The following is a 27896-nucleotide window of genomic DNA, read 5'->3' as shown; positions in this document are numbered from 1 at the left end:
AACCATGCTTATCTTCTGCCAACTTATCTTTCCTCAATCCATATTCCACATATAAATTGCATAAATAGAATAAACAAACTTCTCTCACTCGTTTCCCAATCCAGAACCATTTTGGCTCACCGTGTTCTGATGGATTACAGCTTCCTGATCTGTGTATATTTTTGAACGAGGGCAATGAGATATTTTGGGATTCCATTTTCCTAAGTACAGCTTGACATGACTGACATAATTAACAGTCTCTGTAATCAATGAAGCATATTTGTTTGTTTGATTGCTTTGTTTGGCTTCCTGAATTATTTGGTGGGCATCAGAAATAATGTCATTATATTACGTGGCCTATAGAGATTCTCAGTCATCCAGATCATGGTTGTCCCAAAGATGAGACAACTGGACTTCGTTTTTTTTTCTTTGAAGACGTTTTGCTTCTCATCCAAGAAGCTTCTTAGAAGGCTGTTAAAGATGAATTGGCATTGTCTGCATCTCAAACTGAGGTGCAAATAGTTCCTGTAATCTGCAATTTTTCTGGAAATCCCTTCATACTTCCACACATTGGAGTGGTAGTATGAACAGATTTCCAGAAAAATTGCAGACTACAGGAACCATTTGCACCTCAATTTAAAGATGATTTAAGTATATTTTACAATACTTTGCACAGTATTCTTTCTTCAATATTAGTACAGTATTATCATCTGTAAATAACCAGATCCACATGTGCAGAGTTCAAGCTAACTACCTTAAAAGATTCTGCCTAAAATACATGAATCTCCCCAGTCAGGCAGCCTATTCCTGGCAAAAATTAACCTGGAGGGAGTCAGATCTAGCCTTTTTTGTTGTTGGGCAGTGACCCCAGGCTACTCTGTGCTTGATTCCTCCTTCCCTGCAAGATTGGCTGCTTCCGAACAAGTATGTAGGCTGACTTTTTCAAATGTGTCACTCACTGTTTTGTTTTTCTGATTTGCTGGCATAGTTGGTTAAAAAATATTGCAGGTTCTTCTTTCGTTGCTTTCTGCAGATATTCCATAAATATCTGTACCTTTCCCATTTGGCATTGATGAAAGTGCTGACCTAACCTCACACTGTAATACTAGACGTCCTTGTCAGGAATATCTTCTGAATTGTTTTCATTACTAATGTATCTACTATATATAATTTCACTATTTCCCTTCCATCTTTGTTTTTCTTAGACTCAATCACTACCTATGCATTAACATTCTTTAGAATACCAATTCAAGGGTGGAACTTGGAATATACAGACATTTTTTTGGGGGGAAGAATTTTTTCTTTCTTTCTTTCTTTCTTTCTTTCTTTCTTTCTTTCTTTCTTTCTTTCTTTCTTTCTTGCCTGTGTTTGTTTCCATCTTCATTATCTTTACTAATATTGTTATAATTCTGCTTCTTGTTTCAACTCTCTGAAATAATTTATTAACTTCCTGAGATCTTTGTCGTTTTATGGCTTTGGCTTCTATTCTTTTTCATGGCTTGTTCTAACATCCAGTTTCTCATTTTCTGTTTCTTGATTTTTGTCAGTTCTCATTCATCCATAACAATATCCTTAAGTTTATTCCACAGTTCCTCTGGCTGTGTGCCAATAAAGTTCAGGACTTCAAAGCAATATCTGATGTTTTCCCTGGAAATGGTGGATGCATGTTCAAGATGATATCATGGAAACTGGTTGACCTTCTTCTTTAGCTTAATTTAGAACTTGCACATAAAAAAACACCAATTCATTATCTCTTTTACAGTCAACCCTGTTACATTTTCACTCTTATAAATGAGTTCTTTCACCTCTCCTATCAATAATGTAGACAATTTGACTTCTGTGTACTCCTTCTGATGTTATTCATATACAGTATATAGTATTCATTTTTGTTGTTGGAAACTGTGCTGGCAATGACAAAAAAATAATTAGATAGGCAGAAACTGTTGTTCTGCTTCATTTCCAGTTCCAAGGTAATACAATCAAACTACATTTTCTTTCTTAATGTTTCTAACTTTGGCATTCCAATCTCCCATCATAAGCATCACATCTCGCTTCCATTTTCTGCTGATTTGAAACTGAACTTGATCATAAAACTCATCAGTGTCCTTTTTGTTTGCATCAGTACTTAAAGTATACACAGTCTTGTCCATGAGGTCTAATCAATATTATTTGATCACTGCAATTTAGCCAAATACTGTTCTCGCTGTACTCTTTTAAACTATAAAAGCAACATTGTTCCCCTTCTTTGTTTTTCAAGACTTGAGTATTTTTTAATCATTATTATTATTATTATTATTATTATTATTATTATTATTATTATTATTTATTAGATTTGTATGCCGCCCCTCTCCGCAGACTAGTAAACAATGCAGAGTAGTAAACAATGCAATCTTCTGATTGAAAATATCCAGTCCACAATACTCTAAAACAGCCTCAGCTCTTTCCTTGTAGCATGTTGAGTGTTACTGGTATCTGACATGAGCAGCATTGCACCGACAGTGATTTGATATTTCCTATCCATATGATTTTCTTGATAAAATAGTGGTTTACCATTGCCTTCATCCACACACTGCCTTTGCTTCTGTCAGTAAAGTTATCTTTGGCCTCTTCCTATATTGCTGCTGTCCAATATAGGTACCTGCTTGCTCTGCCTGGACTTCTTGGATAACCCTGAGTAATCCTGCTGAGATTCTGTATTTTTGCCCTACACTTGCAGGTTTCATCGCTCATCCTTCCCACGCACACTCCACTCCACAGTGAGACAGTACAGCAAGAACATGATAATTTACTACGGTATTAAAAACCCTTATTCAGAAAAGATTATTCCTAGTGCATTTGAAATTTGACAAAATACAACACTGGCACTTTTTGTGAAGAGAAAAGCAAGAATATTCATTCAGAGTCCATTAGCCCCATTCCTACTTTTTAAAAGAAAATATATGTATGTTCAAAATCATAACAATACATCCATACTTTGAAAACTATGGGAACTCTCGTTTGAAAATGAGCTAACATTTTTATCCCAGAGAGACTACATTCCAAGTTAGATATTTATAAATAATGTGTCCTACAATCCAGATTTTAAAGTGCCATAAACTATCTACCAAGATCTTTTGATACAGAATGTTTTCAAAACATTAAGATCTTTTAAACAATCTTTCAGATAATATTTTTAAATTTACTCTTCCCTTGGGAAATTGTTCTTGCTGAGAAAAGTTTACATAGCATTTCCTGGTTCTAATAGGAAGATCATTTTTTTTTGCTCTTCTCTTCTTTATTTTGTTTTGCTCCACAGTATTATTTTTCAACACAAACCTCGATCCTGTGGCATTGGGGATTGGCTCAAGGCAGGATGGGTGCTAGATTCTGATTGGGCACCAGGAGTCTGTGATGGCATCTGGCTACCTGCAACATACATAGAGACACAAAATAAATGACTTGTTCCTTACAATGCAAAAGAGGTAATAAAAATAATACAGGTATTCTAAAGAGTGATAGACGCGACATTGCTAGATACAGTGAAAAAATGTGGTATCTATTTCAAATATTTCCCTTTTATATAATCCTTGGAAACATGCATAACATATTTAATCATAATGCATCCTGAAATGCTTTATTTTGTACAGAGTCTGTTTTCAAACTTATTGACATAATTCAATTTATAGCTCTTGAAATATATATATTTAGGAAGGAATTTACAAAATCCAAGGCGGCTGAACAGTGGGATTCATCCTATTAGCTTGCACTGGCTCACAGCCAGGAAAACATGGACAGCTGCCAACCTCAGAACCAAAGATAAATTCTATCTATGCTGTTTGGGGGAAAAAAATCCACTGAATCAATGGATTTAATGTTGGTGCCAAGATATAACACAGCAATAAACCAATACATATCTAAAGCCTGTGGTGTGCATTTTGTTATCCAAATAAATAAGAGCTTAGTTCATAATTTACATCTGGAAAAAAAAACCTAGCATGCAAATTGAAATAGGATGGAATCCAAGTCAGTGTTTAACCAAAGGGAACATGACTTCATAAATAGCAACACAAGCAGATTTACATCTTGACCTGAATATCTGCATAGCTGTGGGCAAAGTGCAGACAGAAAGCTTGGTTCAGCATCGTTGTATCTATGAGGCGATTTGGGTTTGCCTTCTTTTCTCCTCTTTTGTTTCCCCCTCTTACAATAGTCACCTAGGGAGGGATGGAGAATCCAGATCAGGGTTTTGTTTTTATATTTTTGCTGTACTGTTTTCCTACTGAAAATCACTCCTGAACTGCTATGGGTTGGTTCCTACCACCAATGTAATGGAGCCTTTTGCTGGAATGACGCCTGCATATACCTATAGCTCCTTGCTTGACTTCCAAATCTGTTCTGGAAAACTGGGAGACCTCTGAAAGCAAGTTTAGAGGTCATGTGGAGGTAGAGGGTTGGGAGGAAAAAGCTTGCCAATTATAAGACTGATATATTATTGAAGCTTCCTAGAGCAGCAAAGAATTATTTAACACAATAAGGAAAACAGTTTACCCAACTATACTGCCCCCCAGATGAGATCAGAATATGACTTGTTCCATAATTATTAACAAAGCCAGCCATAAAATCCTGGCAAGGGAAGTGACTGCTTTAATAAGATATTCCAAAGCAACTGTGCTGTACAGTCGAGTCTTTAAATTGAAGTGCAGGTTTCAAAAAATACAAATACCCTTTGTTTGGAGTGGCTGATAATAATCAAAATCAAAGCAAAGCTTGAAGACAGTACATTCACCCCTGCTAGGACTTAAAGAAAATCCTTCTTATAAAGGTCCTATTTCTATTAAAAGGCAATCACTTGCGGGTCATCCCAACCACATTTAATCAGGGCCCACAACAAAGGAGGAATTTAATTTATTTATTGTTGATTTTATATCCTATATTTCATAATAATAATAATAATAATAATAATAATAATAATAATTTATTAGATTTGTATGCCGCCCCTCTCCGAAGACTCTTTTATACAGCAAGGTGGTTTATAGCAACCAAAAATGTAAATGATAGACATACAAGTAAAAACAATACAATTACAATCAAGGTAAAATAAAAGCCAGCACCATTAAAATAAAAATAAATCCAACTAACAAATGTTTGGTGGAATTAAAAAGGAGTTCTTATTTCCCTACATTTTGAGAGAGGGCCCCTACAATGAAATCCTATATAGCCAGCAGAGGGATTTTAAAACTATCATTTCCTAATGACCATGGTTTAGCAACTTTTTGGCTTGCCTAGGCCAAACTGAATGAATTGTCTTGGACCATAGATAGATAGATAGATAGATAGATAGATAGATAGATAGATAGATAGATAGATAGATAGATAGATAGACAGACAGACAGACAGACAGACAGACAGACAGACAGACAGACAGACAGACAGACAGACAACAGATTGTTAATATACATAAATTAGAAACTTCCTTTATTTTCCATATTTCTTATTATTTTGTAGGACCAGTTGCAAAAGATTTTGCATAGTTTTCTGCAAGCTATCTTTTCCCTTTCAGTAAATCTAGTTGGTACGATTCTGATAATTTGTTTTCCAGGCTGTAAAGAGCAACTATGGGCTTAACAGCAGCCATCGATATTAATGTTACAACACATTTAAATGATTCAATAAACAGGCATTGTAATCTGGACAGTTCATGTCAAGAAGCAACTTAGATGCAAATTTGTTGTGTCACAGTCTGATTATCAATTCACTATGAGATATAGTCCTTTAAAAATATAAGTACTGTATTCATTTGAAAACTGGAATGTAACAAATATTTCAATGTAACATCTACTGATAGTGACCAAACAACTAGGTTTTTGAAAGTTTATTTTAACATGAAAACATATTTCTTTGAAGAATGAAAGCCTGCTGGTTCTGTAAAATGCTGAGAGAGACTTGAATCTAAATACTATACCACCAGCAGTATAACATTTTGCTGTTAACTTTCTGAATTATATGTTACTTCTTGAACTCTTTTTAGTGTTATTATTTGGGCTGAATTACTGACCTCTAGAAGTCAAATGACACAGGGATATGGGATGTAGTTTCGTTTATTTGAGACTAGGAAATTTCTATATTTATTGACAGCTTTCCTGTATAAAGATAGTCCTCATTTAGTGACCACAGTTTAAATTAGCAACTGAGTCATTAAATGAAGCAATCACTGTGAACCCATGGATGTACTTATGAACTTATTTCAGCTTTCTTTTGTTTTACAACACTGTGAGGGTTGTAAATATGAAGTTTGATTGTAAAGTTATTGTTTTATTACTGTTGTAATGATGAATGGTAGCTAAATAAGTTGGTCACTAAATAATATAATCAGTATTATATATTTCATTCAATTTGGTTAAATGGAGTTTTAGGAAATCTTTCTGGGATACTAGGAATGAACAAATTAGTTAACATCTCATTCCACAAATCTATACATAGTCTAAATGGCTATTAAAATAGAACTGTAGCAGCATGGGAAAATACTCTCAGTTATCTCATCACAGGCTACATTAGTTAGTAAAGTGGATCATATACATCGAAAACATTTTTGATGTATCTATTAAATAATATTTACATCATTTATTTAAATACCCCAATAAATTGATGCAAATGACATAATTTGAATTTATAGATTATTAATAGATACTTAAAGTACTTAAATCAAGCTATAAGGGGTTTCTGATACTAATGTCAAATTCTGGGCGGCTCACAAGCAATATTCTCCCTGGCTTTCTTTTAGAAACATAGAAACATAGAAGACTGACGGCAGAAAAAGACCTCATGGTCCATCTAGTCTGCCCTTATACTATTTCCTGTGTTTTATCTTAGGATGGATATATGTTTATCCCAGGCATGTTTAAATTCAGTTACTGTGGATTTACCAACCACGTCTGCTGGAAGTTTTAATAAGAATACTGTAGATTTAAATTACAGAAATTTCAGCAACTGGATAATTTTCACTTTCACAACCTGATATATTCCTAGCTACTTAAGACAATTTTTTCCAATCTTTTCCTAAGGGCATCTATATGAACTGATAGGAGGTGGTTTTCTTAACCGTTCAGTGAATCAGGGAAGTGAACCCTCTCAGGCTGTAAACTATTATTACACCATGACTGTGAACACCATAATTCAAATGGCAGATAAAGCTAATCACTCAAAGCATTTCCAAAATCAAGTCATAAAGTCAATTGCAATATTTTCCTATTCTCCTCTCCCCCAAAGCAAAGAATATTAAATATTTATTTCTGCAAATCACATGTGAAGTTTCTCTTAGCTCAGAACATGGTAATCAGATGTTTTCAATTGATATTGTGAGATTGGGGCCAAGGATAAATAGTTGCAAAGGCCTTTTTCTCGTCCTGTACATTTCATGATGCATCATTTACAAAATAATAATAATAATGAACCAATTGTTTACACATTTGAATTTCAAGGAGAGCTGTTAGAATGGTATAGAAGAAGATATCTATAACTAGAGAATTGCTGAAAAGTTATTTTGGGCAATTATTGGCAATTTGTACAGAAACAATTTGATCCAAAAACCTTAGTGAACAAGATGTGTCAAGAATTCTAATGAACTATATAGCCCAACATGATGTGATAGTTTTGAATATATTATAAATGAATGGGATAAGTCACCTGTTGGTCTTTAAAGTATCAATCAATCTGATTTACAAAACTGCCTCTTTGTAACCTACCACAGTTTTACTAAAAATAGGTATGGTAAAGTTATTCAATTCCTTTTTAAAAATTGAGATATATGCTTATAATACAGTGTTCCCTTGCTTTTCGTGGGGGATGCATTCCGAGACCGCCCGCGAAAGTCGAATTTCTGCGAAGTAGAGATGCGGAAGTAAATACACTATTTTTGGCTATGAACAGTATCACAAACCTTCCCTTAACACTTTAAACCCCTAAATTGCAATTTTCCATTCCCTTAGCAATCATTTAGATTATTACTCACCATGTTTATTTATTAAAGTTTATTAAAAAAAATATTTATTAAAAGCAGATGAAAGTTTGGTGATGACATATAACGTCATCGGGTGGGAAAAACCGTGGTATAGGGAAAAAACCCGCAAAGTATTTTTTAATTAATATTTTTGAAAAACCGTGGTATAGACTTTTCGCGAAGTTCGAACCCGCGAAAATTGAGGGAACACTGTACATACAAGCTAGAATGTACAAAGGTACTTTATGTTGGAAATGTTGGAATTTATGTCGGAAATGTGGAAAACATGAAGGGTCATTGTTTTTATATATGACAACTGCTGCATGATTGTATGCACAAAAATTGCAAGACTCTAAAATACCCACAGTGGAGAAATGGCCGGTAAAGAAATCAGCAGAGATGACAAAACAACAACAAAAACATCAAAAATAAATAAATAAATAATAATAGTAATAATAATAATAAACATTTATTTATAATGCCCTTTTAACAAAGGGCATGACAGCAAGCCATATACAACTAACAAAGACAGACAGTAGACCATACACACACTTAGTTAAAACACAACTAATAAAACCACAAAACTTGTTAAAAACATTCCCAACCTCTCCAATTTCTTCCCCTCTTGCTGATCCCCAGAACAATGATGTTTCAATCTGCTGAATCAAACAGGAATGCCTTTAATGCCTAGCGGAAGCGGAGAAAATTCTCCTCTACCCGAAGCTCTAAGGAAGATTGTTCCACAGACATGGGGGCCAGATCTTGAAAGGCCTGCAATTTTGATGTTGCTGTATGTGTCTGTGGAACAGTCAACCAATCCTTCCCTGCCATACATAGGTCCCTCTATGGTGTATACCAGTAAGTAGGTCGCCAAGTAATTTGGTGTGTTTGAGCGCAGGGCCTTAAATACCATCACTAACAGTTTAAATTTGACCCTTGCTCGAATTGGCAACCAATGTAGAGATCTACATAGAGGCCGACACATGGGATGACCTGGAGAGGCTTAGAACCACCCGGACAGCACTATTTTGGACCATTATTGACTTGTTTTATTAGAGAAAGGATAATAACTACAATTATTAGTGACTCATTTTTTTTCTTGTTACAGCAGAATAGTTCATGAAGGATGGACTATTCTGCTGTAACAAGAAAAAAATGATTTTTGTGATTTATAGGTTTGGTTATTAGAAATGGTAGATTATGGAAAGAAGGGAATTATGTTTTGCATTAAATAGGCCTCATTCTTGAGTAGAACTGCCATTTAAGCAACTGAAACCAAGTAGATGCTTCACTGTTAGATTAATCTAATTGTTACCCTCTGGGATTTTCAGCTTTCTTTAGGGATATTTTGGATACGGGGATTGCAATATTACAATAAGTTGTAATAAAATACCTTTACATTCTAACAAGCTCTAGAGGTGAAGCAGAGATCATAATCAGACAGTAAGCACAGTGGTATCTCTACTTATGAACTTAATTCGTTCCGTGACCAGGTTCTTAAGTAGAAAAGTTTGTAAGTAGAAGAAATTTTTCCCATAGGAATCACTGTAAAAGCAAATAATGCGTGCAAACCCATTCGGAAAGAAATAAAAGCTCGGAATTTGGGTGGGAGAAAGAGGAGGAAGAAGAAGAGAAGAAGGACAGTTGCTGCTGAAGGAAGAAGGTGAGGTGAAGGGAATCAAAACCCCCCAAAATTTTAAGGCTTAAAAAAAGGGGGGGGACTCTGAGGCGGTGAGGAGGCGCACACGCCTCCCATACACCCGGCGCTAGGCTGCCTCCCATACACTGAGCCAGAAAGAAAAACCCAGGGGGAATGGCAGGAAACTGCCCAGACCTTTGTGCCGCTCTCAAATTTCCTAGGAAATTTTTCTGGGCTTGGGTTCTTAAATAGAAAATGATTCTTAAGAAGAGGCAAAAAAATCTTCAACTTATCTAAAAAAGTTCTTAAGTAGAGTCGTTCTTAAGTAGAGGTACCATTCTTATGGGGATTTTTTTCCAGTGCACGAGCAGAAGCTGAGTTTCCAGCACTATGCATGCATCTACATCTTGTTCTCAGCTTAATTTTTTTATTTTGCCCTGCCCACTCACTCACTCACCATCTAAGCTGCCTTCTAAGTTCCCATGTAGTGCCTGCCTTGCGCCCCAACTGAGCTGCCTCCTCCTGCCTACAGGTAAATTGCAGTCATGCTAGCCCCCCCATCAGACCAGTGGCTGCATGTGAGCATCCCCTCTCTGTCCAGGTGTGTTTCCCAAGGTCCCCTGGTTTGCAAAAGAAGCCAGGCAGCTGGGAGAAAGAAAGACTGGTGGCTGCATGTGTATTCCCCCCATGCCCCCCAGTCACATGACCACCCAATCATATGATCACCAAGCCACTCCCACCCAGTCACATGACCGCAAAGCCACTCCCATCCAGTCACATGGCCGGCACAGCACTCTCACTCAGTCACATGAAAAAAAAATTAGGAACCCACCCCGTCTCACACTCATTAACACACACGTTTCATTTAACCTGAAAGTTTCATTTAAATTTCATTATGGTATATCTGAACAAGCCAGAGTCATAAACTATAATATTAAACTGTTTTATACAAACTGTAGTTTTCCTGCTTGAAATTACATTTCTGATTACTCACACACTATCATTTTATTTTTATTATTGTTAACCACAAAGAGCAGAAAACAAAGAGTATAAATTCAATAAAACAAAATAGATTGCATGGTTATGACTCTGTAGAAGAGAAGATAGCAAATTTGTTATGTAGTTCTAGTGCAGGTTTAATATTACAGTATAAGCAAGTGTAGCCATCATGTTGAGATTGTATAAAATCAAACTTATTATGTCATCAATTGTTATATGTTTTCTGAAGCAGTATCAGAAATTATACTTGGAATACCAGATCTGGACTGGTTAGTTTGCTTCGTAGCCCAAAGCTGGTAACCCTAATTTTCAGAACCGTCCCGGCAGTTTATGAAGGACTTGTACCCAGTAGTAACTGTAATGAATAGACCCTGTTTTAACTTCCTTTAGGTCATATCAAATGATATAATAATATAATGATATAATATAATGATAATATAATGATATGATATAATGATGGTTATGTAGCTTTGAAATACCAGCATTTGTTTTTATTTCCACTAAAGCAATTTCACCTTACAGAAGAAAACACCTTTGATCTAGAAGCTGAAAAACCCATTACAACTAAATTAATGTTGGCAGCCAACAAATTACTTTGGTTTATTTGTTAGCCTTTGTCTTAATTCAGCAGCACTGTTCTTATATATTAGTGGTTCTAGGCAAGGATTGCAGTCTATTGGCATTTATATTTATTGGTGCTCTTGCTACTAATATAATGGAATCAGAAAACATCCAAAGAACATAGTACAAATTACGTGGGCTATTATATAAGTGAACTGTTAATTGTAGTAAGTTATAAATGGTTTTTGTACTGAATATATTTTAAAAGTTTCTTTTACTTTATTGGTTCATGCACTAATAAAAAAAAATTCTTGCTGATCCAGAAAATAAAAAAATCAAATACAGTGCATTTAATGGTTATACCATTTTAAAAAGACTTCTTTTTAAAAAAATAACTGGGATATTCCTCACTCATTCTTAATTTTAGACAATTACTATTGTAACTTAGAAATGAATATAAGCAAAAAAGTATTAGCTAATTATCTAAATTACCTAATCTAAAACTCAGAATTAGAAAAAATGAGTATGAATGCATATTAGTTTTTTGTTTTAAATCAGATTGTGTTTTGATTAAAACCTTCCATTTTACTGAAACTATTGTTGGTCACTGACTTCTTTGGTATTGTCAACGGCAAGCTATCCTGTATGAAATAGAGGAAAAAATCAGATTAAAAAAACAGTAGCTTCCTGAGACTGATTTTCTCTCACTTGGAGTTTCTTTCCAGATATATCATGTTTTTACTTCTGACCGTAATTTCTAACTTTTGTAATAGCAATTTAAAGCTTTCTAAGTAGGAAGTAGGACAATAACAGCATTAATAGCAATAACAAGAAAAGTATTATTTCCTTCATTACACTACATCCTCAGTGTACTATAAAAAAATAACTATTTAGATAGACATTTCTTGATGTCAGGAAACTTTTCTCTATTTTTTAAAGGACAGTTACTTTTGATTACTGAAGAATACCCACAAAACTACGGTAAATATAAATGAAATAGATGCATCTTCATAAGAGTTAGAGAGTCAAGCATTTCCAGTAGTACATTTATTCAGAAAATCACCAATTTTGGCACAATGTTATTGCTGTCAACAGGCATATTAGAAACTACAGTAAAAATGCTAAAGGAAAGTGTTATTTATCATTATTATGATGTGAAACATAAAAATGTTTCGTATTTGTCCATGCTAATATAATCCGGTTTGTTTTGCAAGAAGGCAACTGCCTGGGGCATTTCAATTTCCCAGAAATTTTTAAAATTTGCATTGGTCTTACCTGATACGCCTCTTCTCATCAGGCAGAGCCATCAATCAGGATGGGTTGTCTTTGTCCACTAAGAATGAGGACCAAGTCTGTTACTAACTAACTAACTAACTAACTATTTTATTTATTTATTTATTTATTTGATTTGTATGCCACCCCTTTCCGAAGACTCGGGGCGGCTAACAACAATAAAGAAGACAATGTAGCAAATCTAATATTAAAAACAATCTAAAAAACCCCAATTTAAGAGACCAATCATACAAACAAGCATACCATGTATAAATTCTATAAGCCTAGGGGGAAGGGAAAAATTTCAATTCCCCCATGCCTGACGACAGGTGGGTTTTAAGGAGCTTGCGAAAGGCAAGGAGGGTAGGGGCAAGTCTCTGATATCTGGGTGGAGCTGGTTCCAGAGGGTCGGGGCCGCCACAGAGAAGGCTCTTCTCCTGGGTCCCACCAAATGACATTGTTTAGTCGACGGGACCTGGAGAAGGCCAACTCTGTGGGACCTAACCGGTCGCTGGGATGTAAATATGTAAGGGCCGCCGTACATCCAGTGTGCCAAAATTCGCAAAAACAAGATCTCTGGTTAGATCCTTTGTTCATTCCCAAAGCCCTATGAAAGGAGGAACTGGCTTTGGCAATGAACGAAGGATCTAACCAGAGAACAACCCAGTCCAAATGGAAAACACACAAGTCCTGCCAAATGGAGAGTGCGGTGAGCTGGGAGATAGGGCGGGCCAACATGATTGCCACCAGGAAGGCGACCTTGTAAGATAGATACTGGGGACTACCTGACCTCAGCTGTTCATAAGGCGGCCCTGTGAGAGACTGTAACACCTGGGAAGATCCCAGTTCTGATAGCAGTGAATAACCAGAGGATGAAGGTTGGAAGCCCCCACAAAAAACAGCTAACTGTCTGAAAGTGAGCCAGAGAGTCGACCTGATCACAGGACAGGACCAAAGCTAGAGCCGCCACCTGCTTGTGGAATCTGTTTGTGGAAAGTCCCATGGCCAATTCCCACTGGAGAAATTTCAGGACCTTCGGAAGAGGTATCCGCAACAGCCCTTGGTCGCACATACAGAAGGGTTTTCATATTGTGGTGTAGATTCTCTGCATGGAGGGACAATAGGATGCCTGTATGGTAAGGATAACCACAACTTCTAAGCGTCCTGATGGAACAACGTTCAGTCTCGCCAGTCTTTTAATTCTGAAGAAAAAACTCATGATGGCAAATACACCAAGTGCAACTTTTGATCAACCAAGAAGAGATGAAAGCCAGTATTCAGGAAGGAAGAAAAGGTACCCATGTCCATCCAGTCTGGGGACTGAATCGAAGCTTGGTCCTAGGAGGGCAGATCTGGCAAAAAATAACAGATTCGGTCCTCATTCTGAGTGGACGAGGACAATCCATCCTAAATGCTGGTTCCACCCACGATGGAGAATAGGCAGATTAAGTAGAGCAAAAGATGGAAATGGTTATTGTTTTTGTGGAAATGCTACTGTACTTTTAACATCCACTAGAAATTAGTATAGGATTTCCTTGATTTCAATGAAGTATTATTTTACAGAATGAGAATGTATGCTTGTTCAGAAATGTCACTAACTTATTTCCATGAGATTTAAAGAGTTTGGCTGTTCAAAAACATGGAATCTGCCACTGCATTCTTGGGTAAGCCTAATGAGAAAAAATATATTTTGTTTCTTAATGTCCAGGAGTCCAGCAACAGTTTTATTATCAGTTGATTTTCGGAGTGCTAAAGGAAAATACTTTTCCTTTTCAACAATATCTGTACCAAAAAGATAAGTTTTGATCTGCAAGCTTTTAATGCTCTAATCATGATGGCAATTGTCTTTTCCCCTTGCAATTCACAAGCAAGATGTCTAATTTCACTATCACATCTGTTAAAAATGCCAAATCAAGCAGACATACTGTTTGATAATTGGATAGTATCTCTGTTCCTTGAGTCAATGAAAGCTTTGTTTTCTGGCAAAAGTGAAAGAAATCAATACATTATTTTTGCTGCATTAACCCATTGGATTTCAATGTGCACTGAACAGATTGGCAGCGTTAGATGACGATTCACTGAGAACTTATTTGAAGCTTGGCTTTGGATGAAGTGAACTGAAAATAGTATTTCATAATGGCATGTTTTATATAAATTATCTTTTGATTCATATATAGATAATTTGAACACATAAACTGGCATATATTTTGTAATTTTGAATGAGAGAGAGATCTAAAATAACTTTTCAGGGGTTTTTTCCTTTTGACCAGCTATTGCATCCACAATATCTCTAAAATTATTTTAGCCATTGAAAATTTACCATAATAGAATTAAAAGGAATAGTTATGAACAAGCCCTGAATATATTCTGCTCCAAATGGTCTCTGGCAGAGCTCTGTTTCATCAACTTGTAAAATGTCACCAGGGCATATGCTAATCTGGCCTCAAGGGGGAAGATGTTCCATACAAATTTAATAAATAAAATAAATAAATAAATAAATAAATAAATAAATAAATAAATAAATAAATAACATAGGGAGCTGCGACTGAGAAGCAGTCTTTAGAATCCCTGACCCCTTAATCTTCCCCCAACAGGAGATCACTAACTATTTCTGCTAGAGAGCAAGATAGGTTAATTCCATTGGGTGAAGTGGGACTGAAGTGACCTAAGAGCCCAGCTATACAAGGCTTTATTACAGCATTCTGAATTATTTCTTGGCAATGGCTCTTTTCATTCATCAATAAAGAGTCTATTGCCATGATGGCAAACCTATGGCACATAGAGCCCTCTCTGCGAGGACGCCAGCCGTCGCCCCAGCCCAGCTCCACCGTGCATGTGTGTGCGCCTCCCACTGATTAGCTGGTCTTCCAGTCTCTGCTGCGAATGCATGGGGGGCAGGGCACATGTGGGGAATGTGTGTGCATGTGCTGGGGGTGGGGCGCATGTGCTGGGGGTGCTTGCATTGCATTTTGGGGCCTTGTGCAGCATCCCTCACCCCGCTTTGGGCCTGGAAGGCCTCCTGCACCAACCTGGAAGCCAAAACGGGGTGGGAAGTACACTCGGAGGTGATGCATGTATATGCAAGTGCACTTTATTTATTTATTTATTCATTTATTTGTTTATTTATTTGTTTATTTGTTGATTGATTGATTGATTGATTGGATTTGTATGCCGCCCCTCTCCGGAGATTTGGGGCGGCTAACAGCAACAATAAAACAGCATATAATAATAATCCAATACTAAAACAGTTAAAAACCCTTATTATAAAACCAACCATACATACAGACATACCATGCATAAAATTGTAAAGGCCTAGGGGGAAAGAGTATCTCAATTCCCCCATGCCTGGCGGCAGAGGTGGGTTTTAAGCAGCTTACGAAAGGCAAGGAAGGTGGGGGCAATTCTAATCTCTGGGGGGAGAGTTGGCTCCACAACATGGGAGCTGTGCACGCATACATTGGGCCAGGGCACATGGGGGAGGGTTGAACGCACATTGCATTATGGGTGTGGGCAAGGTTACCCATCAGTGATCTACTGCATTGTGAACCAGCCCAAATGTCTGGGCAATCTTCATTTGACTGACCTTCATCTGACTAAGCAACCAATAGTGATTCTATGTTAGCCTAAGTATGAATCAAGAGTTAAAGAATCTTTTCCCCAAGGGCATCTTCCCATCTCCTTATCAACTTTCCCCCAAAAGTTGAACATTGTAGACAGTATAATTATTATTCAAAACAGGTGAGTTGAAGTGAGGGCTCTTCATGCTAAAGATGTCAAGAATGGACGTCTTCTCACAGGTTGTTCAGCTGATAATTTTTCATACAATCTATGGTAAGTCTTAGTTATTTGTTTTTCTTCTGGTAAGTGATTTTATAGAGATCTAAAGTAACTATCTCTTGATACTTGTATCTTTTGTTTTGACTTTTGCTTTCCTAATTAATAATATTAATATTACATTAATATTATTTTAGAGAATTTAAGGCATGGAGTATGTATATCTAGAAAGTACTAAAAATAGAAAATTAATAAAAGGAGAAGAGTAAGGAGAGAGGAAATGTTTGTATGAATGAATGAATGCTGGTTTGAACGCACAAATTTGCATACTGAACTGTGCTGCAGACCTTACTGCTTGAAAGCTCTGTCTTTTACCCTTCCTTTAATTTGTCTGCAGAGCTAAATGGATAGATTTTCCCTTGACAGTATTTTGGTGCTCACCTGGAACCAAGCCTGGGACCCTGATAATTGCAATGCATTACACACAGACTAAACAGCCTTCTAAAGGCCAGATTACACCTTGGCTGATTGGTGTCATAGCGACAATACAATGCAGTCATAAACTCTGTGAAATTGGCCATTTAAGCTGTGTTTATGGTTGCTTTGTGCGCTGATAAATCTAGAAGGGAAGTGCCATTCTCTGTGTAAAAACAATTGGTATATATATATAAAAAGATGCCTCAAGCAAGTTTTCTCTCACTGTTTGTACAAATCTAGCATAACCTGACCTGATTTTTGTTTTAAATTCCTGGTTATTAACAAAATATACAACGTTAAGTAATTCCCCCCCCCAAGGAAAGTAAACTATTAATCCATTTCATATCCAAACTACAGATTCTCTCACAGAAGGAATGAGAAGTAGATATTTGAATTTCCTTACTGTATGCAATGTCTTCTTTAGTAGCCTTTTTTGCAACGGTATACTTATTTTCGTTATATGAAAATAATAAATTTTATTTTCTTGTGTAGGCTAAACTAACAATATAAAGAAAAGTAATGAGAAAATATCATAATAATTCAATGACAAAAAACTTGATCTAGTAGTTTAGATAATATCCTCAGACTTTCCCCATCCCTATATATTCTTATACATCAGGGGTCTCCAATTCCCAGTCCCTGGATTGGCGCCAGGCCGCACCGTGCCAGAAACCGGGCTGTACACATAAACGAAGCCCCATCCATGGGATGTAGGCAGCATATAAAACCATGCTATTCTGGTCTGCAGAAAAATCTTGTTCCACGGAACTGGTCCTTGGTGCTCAAAAGATCGGGGGCCGCTGTTATGGGCTACGTTTTATATTTCTCCAGGGAGAAAGTACCATACAGGAGAACTCCCCTCTCTGGATATAATTTATATTTATATATTTTCATTCACACATTTACCGAACGTCAGAATAAGGTTCTGGCATTGCATGAAATAATGGTGACCAAAATTGCAATGTTCCAGCAGTTATTTACTGCCACAGCTTCTGAAGCCTATACTCAACTCTACAACTCCACAACTCTAAGACAAAACTGGAAGCATATTTTATGGATGCCTTTATATAGAAACAAGTTCCACTTTGTTTAATAAATCTTAACCCCAGGTAATCCAACTGCTATGAGTGTTTGAGTACATTTTTTTGAGTACATTTTGAATATGCTCCAGTAAAAACACCAACTTTAAGACACAATGTTATCCAGGTAATTTCATGGGAGTTGTCTCCATTAGGTATGTATAGGACTTTGAAACTGAAATTAAAAACTCATGTGTAGCTTTCTATCACACTACTAACATAGTAACACTAAAATTAAATGGGGAATTTCAAAGTAAGTAACCATCAAGTAGTACTAAAAGTAAATTAATAAGAGTTCAAAGAAAGTGCAAGAAAAAGGAATTAAAAAAAAAGAATTAGGAATCCACTTTGGAGACAGAAGGAAAATGAACAGGGAATGAAATGAAGGGAAATGAAGGGAAGATGAGAAGACCTAAGACAGCTTTGGCATTTTCAGAAGGCAGAACAATCTCTAACCTGCCTTTTCTTTGTGACCTCTTTTCTCTTGTTCTGCTTTCAAACATATCCTTCACTTCTCAGGTGCTTTCTGCTACACTTTTGGCCTCTTCGTCATTTCCTCCTCTTTGGAAGATGACAACATATGGCTGCAGAAGGAAGGACCAGAATGTTTTGTGCTTTAGTCTCATATGGGATCAAAGTAGATGATCCAAAAGCATAAAACGGTCCTTAGTAAAATGTCTGCAGAAATTTTATTAAATTTATAAAGTTCACCCTCTGCTTATTGGCTACCTACATCAAGGTATCATGTAAAGATAATCAGATGTCTCCTTGTTCTTCCCCTCTGGCTGCCATGCATAACAGCAACATCCTCTGCTGATACAGACGCTAAGAGCAGAATGCTGTCACGCCAGAGGATATTTTGTAAAGTATTACACTTAACTTAAAAGGCAGAAAAAGAACCAATCTTCTAAGATGTTTAAAGAAAGTGCCTCGTGCCAAATATTGCTCATTTCAGAATTCTAACCAGATGCCAATTTCAGTGTCAAGGTAGTTTTCCAGATAGCTGACTAACAAAAAAAATTAGATAAATGTGTATGAGTTCTACTTTTGAAAACTAAAGATACAGTAGTTTAAAAAAAGAAAAATGAAGGTGGTGCTACCCTCTGGACCAGGAGTGTCAAACTCAAGGCCCTTGGGCCTCCTCCAACTTGCGGGGTGCTTAAATCTGGCATGCGGGGTTGGCCTGGAAATATCAAAGGAACTGCTTGTGGTATCTTTGGTGGCTAAAACAGGCTACATGCCGGTTCCCCATGCCTCATTTTCCCTTCCATGGCCTTCTGCACCACTCTGCCGGCCAAAAACAGCTGAAAGAGTGCTGCAGGAGGCCATAGAGGGTGAAAATGAGGCTCAGGTGGGTCAGATTTAAACTTAATTAAATTAAGTTTAATTAACTTAACATAACAACAGATTTTAACTTAATATTAACCACTCCAAACTTGACTGTAAAAAATATGACTTCAGTAACCGAGTTGTCAAAGCGTGGAACTCATTACCGGACTCCATAGTGTCATCCCCAAACCCCCAACACTTTACCCTTAGATTATCTACGGTTGACCTATCCAGATTCCTAAGAGGTCAGTAAGGGGCGAGTACAAGTGCACTAGAGTGCTTTCCGTCCCCTGTCCTATTGCTCTCCTATATCTCCTATACCTTTCTTCTATTCCTATATCTCTTCTTCTATTCTTTCATTGATATGTTCTATTACTATATCTTCTTTTTCTATTCTTTCTTAGATATATTTTACTATGAGTATCTCCTCTATAACCATCATCATGTATTTTACTATGTGCATATATATATACCCACTAAAACATCATTGTGTATTGGACAAAATAAATAAATAAATAAATAAAAGAAATAAATGTGCAGATCCCCACGCCCCATTTTGGCCACCAGGTTGCTGCAGGAGGCATCCGTCATCCCCCCACATGGAGAACCACAATGCTGATCTGACCCTCGGAGAAATTCATTTTGACACCCCTGCTCTAGATTGTCGGAATGATAAATGGAATGATTTCCCAAACCTTCATGACCAGTTTTGGGCAAGAAGACTGATTTAAAATTAAGAGTTCACTGACAAGATAAAACAATTGGAGAGTTTGTTGAAATTGCTTCCCAGTAGGAAAATCTGGTCAGGAACACTTTCATTACAATCTTGGAGAAAAAAGGTGTGTTGTAAAATTTTATGATTCTGTATTTCTTTATACAGGCATATTAATAGAAACAACACTGGCTTTCTCATAATTGCTTGCCTATTATTATTCTTCCTCCCCACTATTTATTCCTTTAGCATTTACTTTTTTTTGTCTGAAAAGCTTAATATTTGGCTGCCCTCTGAAGGAAGCAGGCATATTTGACAGATAAAAGATTTTATTCATCATCAGAATATGGGGTGGAATGGGGGAACAAATCAACTGCTGTGCATTTAAGATTCTAACAACCCTGCAATTTTGTATAACCATTTCCCTCCACCCCACCCCATCCTGTTCTTTCGAAGAAACTGCTTTTATTCTGCTAATAACTAACCACAGTTAGAGCAGCATGGATCCGATTAGTAGTTCTTATGGTACAAAAAGGAGGGGGTAGCTGCGAACACAGTTGCCAATTTGTCCACCTGGGTCTCTAGGAGAAAGATTAGATGAAAGCTTGCTCTTTTATTACTGACTTCATCTGTTGTCTATACTTAGGCATTTTCTGAGCGGAGGTACTGCTTTTTTAAAGGTCTAATTTGACCATCTCAAAAAGCTTCCCTTCGATTTACCTCCCTGTATCTTAGAGCAACTTACAGAGGTGTACAATATTTCAAATGAGCACAAAAAACCCACTCCTCTATGTCCAGTATTTTTTTTTATCACATTCATAGAATAAAAGCAGAAGTGCCATAGTTTATTACTCAATGGTGGCAATTGAGTGTGCTTTATGTTAGTTTTCTTTTTTATCCAAAGAGACTCTTTTGCTTTTTAAGCCAAGTTTCAATTTTTTAAAATTGTTCAATGTGGATGGATGAGTTTCAATGGCAAAGGGTACAATGCTGGAATACATGAAAGACCCAGTTAGGAATAGATAATTATGGACAACATTTTTCTGTATCAGGGATGGGCACTTAATTTTTCTATGATTACTGTGGGGGGCTACCACCACCACTGCCTCACTGCCACTGCCCGCCCCTAGCCAAAATTGCACTGCCATCCTGCCCTCTATCACTGTTACTTCACCCCCTCTGCAGTCATGCATCAATGCCTTGCTCCTTTTTCTCAATGCTCCACCTCTGCCGCAGGCTGGACTGGAATCACCCATTGGCTGGATGTGGTTCACAGCCACAAAATGCCCAGGTCCGATCTAAATAGTTGCTAAGAATCAAAAATAACTTGATAAAACATAATCAATCAATCAATCAAAACTTCAAAGCCGCAGATGGTTTACTGAGGAATCATTCAATAAGACAAAAACCTGGTGTGTCCCTTCCTCAAGTGCTTTGTTGCATCGTGTTTAGTATATGGAGACAGCCATGAAGATATAGCCAGCATCAAAATGTGATAAGTGGAAAAAATACGTACAACTGAAAAGGAGAAACTAAATCTTAATGTATTTACTAACACTATTTTCACAAAAACATAGAAGAACTGGACCCTATTTACCTAATGGAGGTGCTTGCAGGAGTGGGGGAAAGTAGATTAGCTAAAGGATTGAGGAAATTATAAAAATCCTCCATACACTGGAGAAATTGATGTCAAATCTGGTGAAAGTACTAGCTAATGCCAGAATTCTGAGCTTTCATTATTTCTACTCCCTGGAGGAGAGAATGCTAGGGAATGCCATTATTCCCACAATTGTGGGGTGGGGAGAGGAGTTGGACTCACAGGTGTGATGGGAGGCCTGTGCTCCATTCTCCATCCCACCACACCGGGCTGGGCGTGAACCCTCATCCCTGAGTTCCCTTTAATAACCCATGTAGTCACTTAACTGCTACCTGGAGACCCGGGATTGCAGTTGATGAGCAAAGCGGTCACGTGGTGTGTTGTTTAACAACCTCTTCATTCAGTGAGCGAGATTCTAAACCCAATTATGATTGTAAATGGAAGACTACCTGTACTGCTTGTATTGCTTCCAATCTATAATACAATGCATTGATGGCAAACCTATAGCACGTGTGCCACAGGTGGCACAAGGAGCCCTATATAAAGGCACGCAAGGCATTGTCCAATGTCATTTTCCACACCCATATGCGTGTTGGTCATCTGATTTTTGGCCTTCTTTACAGCCATTTTTGCTCTCCCTAGGCTTCAGGAGGCTTTCCTGAAGACTGGGGATGGCAAAAAATGGCCCAATAAGAAGTTTGGACATTAATTTCCTGTTGGCACATTGGTTAGTTTTTTGCCATCCCCAAGGTTCAGGAAAGCATCTTGAATCCTGGGGAGAGTGACAAACAGCCCAAGAGGCCTCCTGAAGGTCCGGAGGCTTCAGTGAGGTCTGTGTAAATGCAGGGGGGGGCAACAGGGGAGGTTGTGTGCATGCATAAGGGGAGGGAATTGCATTATGGGTGTGGGCACGCACGTGCACCCTATCGTGCACATGCGCACCCTTTTGCCACCTGAGCCAAAAAAGAGTCACCATCACTGATATAGTGTGAACAATTGTATGGCTAAGGGCCAGAGTATTTATGGGACCGCCTCTTCCCGCATACCTCCCAGAGACTTATAAGAGCATACAGAATTGGCCTCCTCTAGGTCCCATTGACTAAGCAATGCAGGTTGGCGGGGCCGCGCCTTCTCTGTTGCCGCCCCAGCTCTATGGAATCAACTCCCCCCGATGTCCATACTGTTCCCACCGTATTGGCTTTTTGTAAGGTCTGGCTTTGCCGGCAGGCCTGGGGGCCATGAACTAACAGCTATCCTGGCCAAATTGTATAAATGTCATGTATGCATGTTGACGGGTTAGTTTATCATGTCTTTTAATTAAGGTTTTAGAGTTTGGATTCTATATTTGACTTATTTTTGTTTTTGTAATTTATACTGTTGTATCTTCCCTTCACTGAGTCCTTTGGGATTGGGCGGCATAGAAGTTGAATTAAACAAACAAACAAACAAACAAACAAAAGATAAATAGAGGAGTTATACATGAAGGCTATTTTAAGTTCTTGCAGCATTCCACTACGTTTTTTACAGTTCCATAAAATGTACATGAACAAGCAGACATGATTTGACCATGGTATAAAATATGAAATGGCCATGAAAAAAACCCTGGCACAAAATACAGCCGCTAGGCTTTTAAATGGTTCTAAAAGATCAAAACATAATGTATTATTTCACTTCAATTCAAAGTAATGGTTATAGCCTAAATTGGATTGAGACCAAAGTATTTAAAATCCAACCCCTCTCTTCTGAATCTGCTTGACATATGGAAAAGCTAGAGAGGTTTCTTTCTGAATCTATATTTTGCTGCAATTATATCTTTATGTATACAGGAGTTAGATGAACCCACAACAGTACTGAATTCTCCCCTAATGGGAGAATTCACTGGAGGAGGTCGCAGGCTTATCCAAATCTATATCTGTATCTCTATCTATAATTGATATAGATAGATACTCCTGCCAGCAACTGTTCCCATTTTGTAGAATTCAGTACTGCGGGAGGGTTAGCTAACTCCAGCACTCAGACTTTGAATGTAGAGGAGTAGAACCTTTGGGTTTTTTTTCCCTTGGGGCCTGCCTTTATGCCGTTTTAGATCATTTCCAAACCAACTTTCTAACTAATTGATTTTCTATGTCATCTATGTCTTGTATTTCCTACAAAAACATATTGTGCTGCATTCCTTAATGTTGCTTTTAAATTAATACTGTCTTAAATTTTAAATTTTAACCATTTCTCTTAGTGTAATAAACTATTTTTGGCAAATGGAATAGATACAAATATATAAATAAGTATACAGTGGTACCTCGTCTTACGAACTTAATTTGTTCCGTGACCAGCTTCGTAAGTAGAAAAGTTCATAAGAAGAAGTAATTTTCCCCATAGGAATCAATGTAAAAGCAAATAATGCGTGCAACCCCATCCCAAAAGTTACCCCCTTTGCCTTGCGCCGCTGGAAATCCTCGCCTCCGGACTTCTATTGCCAGCTGAAGCACCCGTTCTTGCATTGCTGGGATTTCCCTGAGCCTCTCCTCGCTGGGAAACCCCACCTCTGGACTTCTGTTGCCATCCAAAGTGCCTGTTCTTGCGTTGCTGGGATTTCCCTGAGCCTCCCCTCGCTGGGATTCAAAGCAGCGCCGGCAAAAATGAAGGGAATCCCAGTGAGGGTAGCCTCAGGGAAATCCCAGCAGCACACGAACGGGCGCTTCGGCTAGCAACGGAAATCCAGAGGCGGAGATTCCCAGCAAGGGGAGGCTCAGGGGAATCCCAGCGCTTCGGCTGGCAACCGAAGTCCAGAGGTGGGGCATCCCAGCAGCGGCAGCGGCTTGGGTTGATAAGGTGAAAATAGTTCGGAAGAAGAGGCAAAAAAATCTTAAACACTGGGTTCATATCTCAAAAAGTTCGTTAGTAGAGGCGTTCGTAAGACGAGGTATCACTGTATTCTGAATGCGTGACATGCAGTGTTTGAACTCAGATCACAACCTAAACCTGAGAGAGAGGAGAAAGAAGGGGTCAAAACATGCACCTTGGGCTCTCTTAATTATGATATAGCAACAGGATGCCTTACTCAAAAATAAGGACCTTCTTCTGATTCCAGATAGAAACTTTGGAATGGACATGGATCAGAAAACAGCCTTTTCTCTAGTGGCCTCAACACTGCATCCCTGGGAGATGCATTTGGCCCTCTTGCTCCTGCTTTTAAAAGCCATTTTTAAAAGCATCCTTGATTACTGTTGTCCTTCCAGAAATTATTACAGACACAGATGTTTTGGAGGCCCTGTATTATGGTAGGTTTGTGCTTTTTGTTGGTTTATTTTTAGTGTCTTTTAAGATACAAATTGCTGAGTTCAATGGTATACAAACACAATAATAAACATTTGATACCAGTTGAATTACTACCTTGCCTATTATTTATCCATTATTGATTTCTTATGTATACTGGAAGGTAGATTGAAATTCATGAGTGCAGTGTCCGGTGTCATTAGACTGAAACGTTAAAAAAATGTTTGTTTATTTATTTACTTGTTAAATTTATTTGTTGCCCATCTTGTTTTAGGGCTAATCGGGGTATTTTAAAATAATCCCCGAGTCTACCGAGAGGGGCGGCATACAAATCTAATTAATAATAATAATAATAATAATAATAATAATAATAATAATAATAATCATCATCATCATCATCATCATCATCATAATCATAATAATCATAATTTTTAAAAAAACATAATAAATGAATGAATGAATGGGAGGCTAACCTCACAAATATATGTAAAAGAACATCACATTATATCCTAAAACTAGAATATTCCAATTAAAATAATATATGTAGCTCAGGGTTGAATTGTAGAATCTTTGGAAATAGCATAAGAAAACCAAAAGACCGAGTAATCCAAGAACAAAAAAACAGGAACCATTTACCACATACAGTGAAATGCTAACAGCCACAATGAAGGATAAACAGGTAAAGTCCATCCATGAACACCAATTAGCAATCAAGAGACAGAATGAAACGTCCCTAATTACTTGAAAAAGTCTTAAACACTTGGATAGATTCAACCACCATTTCAATTCAGAAACTGTGAACATCCTAAACCAAGTTGAATACAAACAAGCTATGTATTCAGGAAGCTTGGCATTCAGACAAGTCAGACATCAGTAGACACCCACAGGTAAACTACATTTGCACACTATTCCAATTTTTTTTTAAAGCTAAGAAGGAAACAAAAAGACCTGAACACATTATCTGACGCAGTGTACTCTTAGATATACAAGGATGTACTCCCAAGCACAAAACAATAACCTAATCAAGGAACTATCAATGAGAAAACCATACCCCACAACACAGGCAGGGCAAGCTATGTACTATATATAAACAGGGAACAAAACTCATATTCATTAGCTATTGGTGATATCTAAATGAACTAGAGTAGTATAGCTACAATCATAAAGAGGAATATCTTAATGAAGTTTGGATCATTAGTTTAAACTTCTTTGCAAAAGTCACATAAATGTTTATCTATATTTCTATAGTGTGGTTTAGAATTTCTGCACTGTTATGTCAGTTTTTGTTTGCAAGGGAGAATAACAGCATTAACAACTCCTGGTTATATCATTTATAAACATGGAGACGTGGATTATTAAAGATTAATGCATTTCTGGATTGGTGTCGGCATTCCGTTTGTCTCAAGCTGAAACTAATTCTCTTTTTCATTAGTCAACGACAACTCACATTGCTCTGTTCTGGAAGAGAAATCAAAGGTACATGTGTGAATTTAGAATGAGCAATGAAACTGATTACTAAGAAAGTTAACAGCTGTAATAAATCAACACATCACAATAATTTGAATCCAGCACTATCTAGGGATAAGAAAGGAACAAATATACTGGAGAGGTTTCTTTCATTATTGTTAGAACATACTAGTGGTGACCACTAAGATTTTTTTTTAAAATTACTTCTTAGTTATATATAAGTATAACTAAAAATGAAAAAATATTATGGTAGTATTCCTTTCCAAAAATGTTGCTTGCTCATACAAAATTATGGGTGGGAGAGGAAATGGATGAGAATTATACATTCATTCAAATATTGACAATGACCTTGTAAACCAGACTGATGGTCTATATCAGTGATGGTGAACCTATAGTATGGGTGCCACAAGTGGCACATGGAGCCATATCTGCTTGCACACAAGCCATTGCCCTAGCTCAGCTCCAACATGTATGTGCATGCTGGCCAGTTGATTTTCAGCTCAAACAGAGGCTACGGGAAGGTGTTTTTGGCTTACAGAGGGCCTCCAGAGGAATAGGGGAGGGCAGGAAAGCCTCTAGACCTGGGGAGGATAAAAAATGGGTCTACTGGACCCATCAGATGTTGGGAAACGGGCCTACTGGGCCCACCATAAGTTGGGAAATGGGCCATTTCTAGCCTCCAGAGGGAGGGGAAGGCTTTTTTCATCCTTCCCAGGTATTGAATAATGGGTGTGGCACGCACTTTTGGCACCCATGGGAAAAAACGTTCGCCATCACTGGTCTATATGATATTTATCTAGAACAGATTCTATTCATTTAAAATATAATAATAGAGTAGTTCTTAATCTTTCAAGGAAAAAGTTGTAGTTATATCTAGTCAAGTCCCAGTCCAGCACCCACATTTAAGAACCCCAAAGGACTTTTTTCACACACACTATTGAACTATTCATTCACATTAGCAACACAGATTAAAATGAATATGGCTCTGTTCTTGCTCTGTTTGATCTCATGATGGCCTTCAATACCACTGACAAGGAAAGGCTTAGATTGGTATTTCTGGCCACAATTTGAGCTGCTGCCCAATCACTTCTCCAAAAGGAAGTACTGCAAAATTTTATCCATGAAACTTTAACACAATCCATTTTCAAACATATTATTTTGTTTTGTTCTTTCCTCAAATTTCAATGTATTTTGTTAAATTTTTAGAGATTTGTCACCCTCAAGAATAGACAGATGGTGTCTTGGCTCCCGTTACATCATTTATCTGGAACGTTCCAACAAACTATACCCAAAAGACTAAAAGGTTTCCATTTTAAACTCAAGTTCTAACACCTTCATGATATAGGAATAAAATGTGCTGGGTTTTGCTTCTTTCATGCTGATGACCCTTTTCTATTTTCATTTCTCTGTTGATCATTCTGTTCCAGCTGTTCAAAGCTCTTCTTCTCCCTTGGTTTCACTACAGGTATTATTTCTGTTTTCTTCTTTCCACTCTTTAATGTCTTTAAGAATGTCTTTGAACAAATCTCTTATGTCTTCCATCTCTTGTAGAATTGATATGTCAGAAAGCTTTATCCAAATGTCCAATGAACCTTTGTATCATACAGAAGCCAAAATTTTTCAAAGCAGATTATATCCTTCTTTCCTTCTATCCCTTTCCAAGTTCAATTAGAGTTCAAGTCCAAAGTATTTTCTTTCTATTTAATTTTTCAGCTCCTCTTTATCACTTGTTGAAAAAGAAAACAATCTGCTCAATTCCATTG

General features: G+C 37.4%; 1 protein-coding gene across 8 annotated transcripts in view; it reads right to left on the bottom strand.

The window, feature by feature from the left end:
* ARID1B (AT-rich interaction domain 1B) overlaps nucleotides 1-27896 on the bottom strand; it is a 494636-nt gene that overhangs the window by 133122 nt on the left and 333618 nt on the right. For all 8 annotated transcript variants that reach the window (XM_070733771.1, XM_070733773.1, XM_070733775.1 and 5 more), the window contains exon 7: nucleotides 3295-3384. In XM_070733771.1, the coding sequence (XP_070589872.1) occupies nucleotides 3295-3384 (90 nt within the window). The remainder of the gene's footprint in view (nucleotides 1-3294; nucleotides 3385-27896) is intronic.

The sequence above is a fragment of the Erythrolamprus reginae genome, chromosome 1, assembly GCF_031021105.1.
Source record: "Erythrolamprus reginae isolate rEryReg1 chromosome 1, rEryReg1.hap1, whole genome shotgun sequence".
NCBI lineage: Eukaryota > Metazoa > Chordata > Lepidosauria > Squamata > Dipsadidae > Erythrolamprus > Erythrolamprus reginae.
Note: the sequence above shows the minus strand (reverse complement) of the source record. Positions and strands in the feature narration are given on the sequence as shown.